Source organism: Podarcis tiliguerta (genome assembly GCF_965153285.1).
Source record: "Podarcis tiliguerta genome assembly, chromosome: 4".
Lineage (NCBI taxonomy): Eukaryota > Metazoa > Chordata > Lepidosauria > Squamata > Lacertidae > Podarcis > Podarcis tiliguerta.
In genome coordinates, this window is record NC_139537.1 from 3,327,472 (window position 1) to 3,336,703 (window position 9,232).

At 45.7% G+C, this 9,232-nt stretch overlaps 2 protein-coding genes across 7 annotated transcripts in view; both read left to right on the forward strand.

Moving 5' to 3' along the window:
- Nucleotides 1-9,232, forward strand: part of LOC310675531 (uncharacterized protein) — a 122,620-nt gene that overhangs the window by 46,797 nt on the left and 66,591 nt on the right. The window lies entirely within an intron of this gene.
- Nucleotides 1-9,232, forward strand: part of LOC310675534 (uncharacterized protein) — a 35,813-nt gene that overhangs the window by 9,428 nt on the left and 17,153 nt on the right. For 2 of the 6 annotated variants that reach the window (XM_083436339.1, XM_083436338.1), the window contains exons 5-6: nucleotides 2,519-2,645; nucleotides 3,065-4,606. The exons of 3 other annotated variants lie outside the window; for them this stretch is intronic. In XM_083436339.1, coding sequence (XP_083292465.1) covers nucleotides 2,519-2,645; nucleotides 3,065-4,407 — 1,470 coding nt within the window. In that variant the 3' untranslated portion in view covers nucleotides 4,408-4,606. Of the gene's footprint in view, nucleotides 1-2,518; nucleotides 2,646-3,064; nucleotides 4,607-9,232 lie in introns of those variants that run through there. One more of the 6 variants, XM_083436337.1, reaches the window with a different exon arrangement.

Sequence of the window (9,232 nt, forward strand, 5' to 3'; positions counted from 1 at the left end):
CTACCTTTGTGTGTTTGGTTGTGAGGCCTGGGTGCTTATTCCAAAGGCTCTACGCAAGAAAGGTGAGCGAAGGTCTAAAAGAATGATCTGTGTAGGGTATGAGCCTGGCTCAAAGGCCTGGCGGTTTGCGTACCCAAGTGGAAACCAGTCTAGGTTGGTTATCAGCAATAGCGCTGAGTTCTGTGAAAAAGCCGATTGGAAACGTCTGCACGCTAATCCAGACGTGATTTCACAGCAGTTCTATGACTCAGACGTTGAGGAGGAAGAGAAATTTGTTGCTGGGGACCACGGTCCAGAGCAACAGGATCCACCACAGGGACAGAGTCCAAGGCAGGGACAGCTCAGGATCCCTCAGAGGTAGGAACCTAGAACACCTCCTCAGGCAAGTGTCAAGTTTGAGCGAGAGTGAGCCTTCTTCACCTGCTGAACCAGCTGTAAGGCCCAAGAGGTGCAGCAGGTCAGAGGGGGAAGACATTGAAGTTGAGGATGATTTAGCTGGACCCAGTGAAGCAGCAGGGTCACCAGGATTCACACTGAGGAGATCAGTGAGGACAAGGAGGCCTCCTGATTGGTACGAAGCTTCAGGCATCTGGGTAGGTTCAGCCAGATGTGAACCTGAATCCTTCGAGGATATTCAGAGTTTACCTGAGGATGAAGCAGATAAGTGGCACAGGGCGATGGACAGAGAGATGAAGTCCATGAAAGATCTAGGTTTGTTTTCACTCACAGAGTTGCCACCAGGCAAGCAGGCTGTGAGTTGCAGGTGGGTTTACCGTTTGAAACCTACAGACACTGGAGAGCCACAGTATAAAGCTAGATTAGTTGCTCGTGGATTCACTCAGAGAAAGGGAATACACTTCACGGAGTTGTATTCGCCAACGTCACGAGCAGAGACTCTGAGAACGCTTTTAGCTTGTGCGGCACAGAGAGGCTGGAAGGTAAACCATTTTGATGTGGATGTTGCCTACTTAAACTCAGATCTCCAGGAGGAGCTGTACATGATTCCTCCTCCGGGGTTTGAGAACTTAAGGCAGGATGTTGTGTGGAGATTGCACAAATCCATCTATGGATTGCATCAATCTGCTAGAAACTGGAACATGTGCCTGAATGAAGCTTTAGAAGAGTTAGGTTTCAGAAGAAGTGTTGCTGGTAGTTGTGTTTATTTGAGAGGTTCAGGTGCAACACAACAGTATTTGCAGATTTGGGTTGATGATGTGTTATTTTTCTCAGCAACAGATGAACAGGCAGAGAAGTTTGCCAAAGAACTAGGTAAACGCATCAAGCCTTAACAGCTTGGTGCTGTCAAAACCTATCTAGGTGTCAGTGTTGACCGTGCACAGGATGGAAGCTTCTTGCTCAGCCAGAGAGGCAAAATTGAGCAACTGCTTCAGAAAATGAGGATGAGTGATTGTGCAGGAGTGAGAAGTCCTATGGAGACTAGTTTTGTGAAGGACAGCCAGCAAGTAGAACGCGCTGCGTTCGAAAATACTGAAGTGTTTCAGTCAGCCCTAGGGAGTTTGTTGTACTTGTCCCAGTGGAGCAGACCTGATATAGCGTTTGCTGTCAATCTGCTCAGCAGGGAAGCTTCAAACCCTAGTGTGCAAGCCTGGAATGGCATCAAGAGAGTTCTGAGGTATTTGCAGGAGACCAAAGACTTTTGTCTTAGGTTACCAGCACAAGGAGAAGTCAATCTGACTTGCTTTGTGGACTCGGATTGGGCTAATCTTGAGGATCGCAAGTCTGTGTCTGGCCTAATGGTGAAGTTTGGGAACTCAGTAGTTGGATGGAGGTCCAAGAAGCAAAGTCTGATAGCGCTCTCATCCACTGAGGCTGAGTTCAGTGCTCTTTCAGAGGTGTGCAGAGAAGTAGAGTTCTATGCTTGCTTAGTGCAGGAAGTCTGCAAAGTGAATTGTCAACCGATACGTGTTTTCGAGGACAATCAACCATGCCTATGTTTGGCAGAGTCAGGTCAGTTCAAGGCCAGAACTAAACACCTAGACATTTGCTTTTGGAATGTGTGCCAGAGTGTTCAGGAGGGATTAGTTGCGCTGAAGTATTGTCCCTCTGCCAAGAACCTAGCTGATGGGTTCACGAAGCCACTCTCCTTCCAGAGACATGGAGAGTTTTGCGAAGGTCTGGGTTTGGGACGACCAAGGGTCGATTCTCCTCTCAGGCGCGAGGCAAGAGGGGGTGTTGGGTGTAGTGAAGATTAGACTTTGTAAATACATGTTTTTGTGACAATAAAGAGACTTTAATACAGAAGCAACGTTTGGGGGAATGCTCTTTCAATCACACGCCTGCTGTGCTACTTTGCTAATTGCTTTACGACCTGCAGAGGCTCGCAGGGGGAAGCGTGCTGGACGCCGAACAGTAAAGCAATAAATTTACCGAAGAGGTTATTGGATTTATTATTATTATTATTATTATTATTATTATTAACAGGAAGGAAACAACAGAGCATTGTGTAGCAGATCATATTTCTGCTGTCTCAGAGGCGGACATTTCCTTTTTCTTTTAGGGTCCAGTGTGCTTTGAAGATGTCGCTGTTCGTTTCACGGACGAGGAGTGGGCGTTGCTGGATCCTGACCAGAGAGCTCTGCATAAGGATGTCATGGAGGAGAATCGTGGGATCGTGGCCTCTCTTGGTAAGGCTCCCTGTGGGATCGTCATATCTGCCTGGAAATTCAAAAAATATGTCTATGGACCAACCTCATATATTTTCACAGAGCTCAATAGTGGCCCCTATAACACCTGGGAACCTAACACCCCCACAATAAAAAGTAACTTACAGTTTTTTCTTTGAACAATCTTCAAAATATTCCTTTTTCTACCACGATTGGACTGGTGTGAACTTCCCAGGCCATCTTCAGTGTCAGCTTCAACCTTCCACAATTTTGACCACTACTATATATCAGACAAAACAACATTCAACAACTCTTCAGAATCTAATAATAAATATGTTGGTAAAATGACAAACAACACAGGTAATGAACACACACCCAACTCGTTTCATTTCTTCTCCATTTGTTCCTGAGGCTCTAATCCCTTTTTATCTCCATTGCAGATTCTGATGAATTGGAAATTGAGAGCAAAGGTGACCACGATAAAGTCCCCAGGGAGGAAAAGCCACGTAAAAATTTGGAGTGTGGAGAAAGCTGCAGTCAGAGCTCCCGTTCCACTTCCCATCTACAAAATCTCATTGGAAAGAAACTCTATCAGTGCATGGAATGTGGAAAAAGCTTCAGGAAGAGCTCTGATCTCACTTCCCATCAAAGAATTCATACAGGGGAGAAACCCTATAAGTGCGTGGAATGTGGAAAGAGCTTCAGGAATAGCTCCCATCTCACTTCCCATCAAAGAATTCATACAGGGGAAAAACCCTATCAGTGTGTGGAATGTGGAAAGAGCTTCACAGATAGTTCCTCTCTCATTTCCCATAAAAGAATTCATACAGGGGAGAAACCCTATCATTGTGTGGAATGTGGAAAGAGCTTCAGTCAGAGCTCCTCTCTCACTTTCCATCAAAGAATTCATACAGGGGAGAAACCCTATCAGTGTGTGGAATGTGGAAAGAACTTCAGGAAGAGTTCCAATCTCACTAAGCATCAGAGAATTCATACAGGGGAGAAACCCTATCAGTGTGTCAAATGTGGAAAGAGCTTCACTGAAAGCTCCTCTCTTACTTCCCATCAAAGAATTCATACAGGGGAGAAACCCTATCAGTGTGTGGAATGTGGAAAGAGCTTCACTCACAACCACAGTCTCACTTTCCATCAAACAATTCATACAGGGGAGAAACCCTATCAGTGTGTGGAATGTGGAAAGAGCTTCAGGAAGAGCTCCTCTCTTACTTCGCATCAAAGAATTCATACAGGGGAGAAACCCTATCAGTGTGTGCGATGTGGAAAGAGCTTCACTCACAGCCATAGTCTCACTTTCCATCAAACAATTCATACAGGGGAGAAACCCTATCAGTGCGTGGACTGTGGAAAGAACTTCAGGAAGAGCTCCTCCCTTACTTCTCATCAAAGAATTCATACAGGGGAGAAACCCTATCAGTGTGGGGAATGTGGAAAGAGCTTCAGAAATAGCTCCTCTCTCACTTCCCATCAAAGAATTCATACAGGGGAGAAACCCTATCAGTGCGTGGAATGTGGAAAGAGCTTCACATGTAGCTCTTCTCTCACTTCCCATCACAGAATTCATACAGGGGAGAAACCCTATCAGTGTGTGGAATGTGGAAAGAGCTTCAGTCAGAGCCAAAATCTCACTTCCCATCAAAGAATTCATACAGGGGAGAAACCCTATCAGTGTGTGGAATGTGGAAAGAGCTTCAGTCAGAGTGCCAATCTTACTTCCCATCAAAGAATCCATACAATGGTCAGAAAAACCATTATACAGCTTTAGGAGCCAGGCAAATCTGCACCTTTTTAACCAGGGTTTTTGGCTGATTGACATTTAATGCCCTTTTAATATGTGGTGTGTTTTTTATGTTTTTTGTTGTTGTTGTAACCATCCTGAGACCTGTGGGTGTAGGGAATAGGCTCCAACTCTTAAAGGCCTAGGGGTCTTTGCCCCATCCCCAATAAAATATTTAAGGATGCCACCCCCCAGTTTTTGGTGGTTTTTTTCCAAACACAACCTTTTATTCTTCTGCAACTTGCCATACAGTTTCTCTTTCAATTTGCCCTCTTAAGAAATAAAAAAAATAAACACACAAAGGTCATGAGGAAAACAAAATACAAAAAGATACAAACATGGACAGGTCCCATCTTTGCGGGCAAAATGGAAAAGTTGCTTTGAAGGAGGATTTCCCAAACTTGGGTCCCCAGCAGCTCCTGGACTACAGTTCCCATCATCCCTTCCCACTGGTCCTGCTAGCTAGGAATGATGGGAGTTGTAGTCTAAAAACAGCTGGAGACCCAAGTTTGCTTTAAAGGGAAAGTAGGGTGGGGCCTTGTGACACCCTCTGTTGGCCAAAAGCACTGCCCCAGAATCTGAACCACCCCCAGTACTCCTAATTGGAATTTATAGAGGACAAACCTGAAGTTTGATCGGCACCTCAACCTCAAGGGAGCTTCTAGGTGTTTTCTGCGCCACCTAGAGTACCCACAAAATTTTGGCTTCTACTGGCAGCACACATAGAACAAATGAAAGACAAACTTGGAAAGGGCCATACCAAATGGAAATCCGTTGTGAAGAGGTCACTTTCCCCACTGCTGAACAATGCCACAGGTAGAGGAGATGGAATGCTAGAAGTGTTCTCCGGGGCAAGGGGAGCTGCTGGGAAATTGAACTACGGGCTCAAAATATTACTTTTTAAAAAAGTTGCTGCCATTATAGGCATTGCCATTCAAATGGTGTGCATGCACCATGTGATTGATAGTGCAAGGCGGGCCTTACCTGGGCCCCCATCAATATTTTATTCAACTTGACACCACTGGGTCGGGTGGTTTACAGATTAAATACATAAATCGCCGCCCTTTGCACATATCAATATCCTCATTTATTTTTAAAATTTATTCGCCCTTCATCTGAAGATTTTACAACATACAGGATGAAAGCATGGCTTTCTCACAAACAAGTCAAGTCAGAGAAATCTCTCCTTTTTGGGGGGGGGATAGAGTTACAAACTTTGTTGATCAGGGGACTGTTGTGGAAATAGTGCATCTCGATTTCAGTGAGGCTTTTGACAGAGTCCTCTGTGAGATTTATGTGAGGAAGCTGGTAAAATGTGGGCTGAATGAGATATATGTCTTAGGACATCAAACTGGGAAAGTGGATTTTAAACTGACTGAAGAGGTTTTATGCCCTTGGGAATTTGGTCTCTTAAATCTACCCCTTTGCCTTCCATTTCTGTGCGCTGCTCTGGTTTGCCAGGAGTGGCTTAGTCATGCTGGCCACATGACCCGGAAGCTGTACACCGGCTCCCTCAGCCAATAAAGCGAGATGAGCGCCGCAACCCCAGAATCGTCCACGACTGGACCTAATGGTGAGGGGTCCCTTTACCTTTACCTATGCATTATAGCAGGGACGTCCAACTTCCAAGATGCTGAGATCTACTCCCGGTAATAAAAAACCTGCCAGTCATCTACCCATTGTCTTTGGCCAGAGTTGTTGAGCTTTTCTCAGGGAGCAGTGACCAGAGTTGTGAATCGACCAGTAGATCGCGATTGACCTGTTGCACATGCCTCCATTCTAGGAATTTGCAAAACAACATCAAACCTTGCGTTACGTGAAATACATTCAACAAACACAAGACATAACCGGCTGTGCATTCACATAAACAATACTCTTCTATATATTCTTATCACAATATCAAATGTTTATCTTGCACATAAACAACACATAAAGTGCAATAATATAGACGGAAGTCCCAATAAATCAGTTCATTCATAAAAACCAAGTGTCTGTTAGTTTCTGTTCCACATATGTGTTGGGATACTGCCAGGGAGATAAAGCCCATCCACGTCGCCTCCGGACGATCCATCGATCTCCCATAGATACAGTATCAGCAATTAGCGACACGAGCCCCAGAAATAGCTCCCCACATTCCAGAGCTCTTGCACGTTCTATCAGCAGATAATGCACAGCGAAAGATGCACGCAGGAGAGCATTATTTACAATTTTATTCAGCGTTGGTCAGAACAAAGAAAACATGACTGCCTGCTTCGGTGTCTCAGGCACAGAGAGAGAAACAAAAGCTACAGACAAAACATAAACTTCCTGTGAACAGGAAATACGCAGGCTGTGACTCACAAAGCCTGCTCCCTTTTAAGGTGGAACAGAAATATCCTAACATCATGTTCATGAAGTCCAAATTGGAGCCTGCTACAGTTCCACAATGTAGTAGTGTTGCACATGCCTCCATTGTAAGAACCACATTCCTGACCCAGATTCTCATAGGAAGTCCCTCAGATGATTTCCCTTTCAAGCAGGATACGTGAACCTAGGCCAGTAGGGTCCTCCTCTCCGACAGACGGACAACCCCTTCCCCAAAGCCCTTCCCCCCACCTCCCCATGGGGGTCCCTCCCCAGAATGGCCTCTGCTGTCCAGTGCTTGGACACCTGAAGGGTGTGGAGGCCTCTCAGGGCAGCTGCCTGGCAGCTCTGCATCACCTGGAGCAAGAGGCCTTGTTCTGGCTCCAGCAAACGTCAGGCTGTCAGTTCCTCACAAGTGAGAGACCTGGCAGCGGAGAGCAGGTCTGAGGGATCCTCTCCCTACTCTTGTTTCCTCCAATACTCACCATTGCTGGATGAAGAAAGCCTGTGGCACATCTTCAAGAAGAGAAAAACAAGTAATAAATGAAATAAGAAACTGAGAAAATAAGAATCCACTGATTGCCTCGCCTTGTCCTCCGTCAACTGCCACCAACTGCTCTCTCCTCCACTCGCCTCACTAACTACTAACCCAAAATGGCCGCCTGCAAGTCTGTGGCTCCCTCCCCCCCCCCCGGTCCTTGTCACCATGGCAACCCCCTCCCAACTGGACCTGGGCTCACCTGGCTCCACCTATTGGAAGATGATCTATAATGAAATGAAAAAAAATGTGTAAGATAACCTTTGTTAAAAGACCAGAAGCGTTTTTATTAGGTATTTTAGGGCAGGATTTACCAAAAGATAAGAATTCATGTATGCGACAACAGTGGCCAGAATTTTACTAGCTCAAAGATGGAAAGGCGATGAAATACCAGCGAAAGAACACTGGCAAGAAAAGTTGGTGGAATACGCTGAAATGGCGAAGCTAACTGAGAGACTTAAAGATAAGGACAATACTGACTTTTTAAAAGATTGGGAACCTTTTAAGATGTATATAGAGAAACAGAGCATAGAAATGAACTCACTGGCAGGATTTGAGTAATACAATTACAGTGGACAACTACAAACAGAAAATTCAATTATGAGGTAAAAATGAGAAGGAAGAGACAAATATATAAGGAATACAAAATTATAAGCAAAAGAAACAGAGGTGTTCTAAACCAGGAAGGGAAGTTGGGGGAAGTCGCATGGGGGCGGGGTGTTAATTGAAATTGTAAAATGTAATTTGAATGTTTGATTATGTTAAAATTTCTTTAATTAAGTTATATTTTTTAAGAAAGAAAGGCAATGGCTCCTCTTACTTAAGGGCTGCACAGACCTCATGGGACACCAGAGCAGATTCCCTTGTTGCTTTCTTGAGTCGACCAGCAATGGGGGTTGCATTTCCTTATTTACAGGAGGGCTGTTGCTGAAGCACATGACATGCTCTTCACACTTAGTTATCTATTAGGAACACAGGCAGAAATTATTGTGTGTGTGTTTGTATTTGCAAACTACCCCAGTCTCTGAGGGGTGAGATTCTACGGGTCCCAGGCACTTCCCCATCTTCGGTTTCCTTGGAATGAAAGTCAGCGGAGACTGTGTTGTCTTTATGATATCTAGTTTTATTTACTCGCATACACAACCGGAGTGTAGGACGGAGGGGCTCACAGCATCAACACCCGGACAGATCTTGCTTCTCTATTAGTCGCAGCTTTGGCTCCGGCACAGAGCAAGCTGGTTTTGGGGTTTCCCACAACTCTCTCCGGGTCTTGCTTTCCTACCTAGCAGCCAGGTGAGATGGGGGGGGGAGGACAGCCCCCCCCCCATTAGCTGCAGCTCTTGCAACCCAGCTCCTTCGTTGGGGATGCTGAGGAGGACACTCTATGGCCAGCAAAGGCCCTTGTCTTGCCAAGAAACTTGGAATCGTGCATCCATAATGCTATGGAAAGGGTGAATGTCTTCTAGAATTCTCTGGTGTCACCAGAAGAGGAAGCCGTTCTTTTCAGTTAGGTCTGTTCTCAACTGCAGAGGATGAGTAGCCTTGGGAGCCTCTTGGGGAGATGGAAGTGTTGAAAGGACGGAATCCATGGGGGAAAGCTACTTCCTCTGAGATGGGGGAACCTTCGGGCAAAGGCCAGCAGAGAAGGGATGCTGTTGGCCGCTAGTTTCCGCTCTTCCTCATTGTCAAAGAGGGTGTAACATCGGAGGTCCTGCAGGAGGAAAGATGCCTCAGAGTCAGGGGCCAATCTGGGCCAAAGCGGCCCCCACTGCCCCCACCACTGAGTCCCTGGCACTCCTGGGCCATGAGGGATGCCAGCTTTGGTCTTGGACCAAATTGGGGCCAAACTGTCTGTATTTCATTCTCCCATTGCTAGTGTAACAGGATATCCATGTTTACACCTTCTGTACACCTTCTGTCGGTGTAAGAATG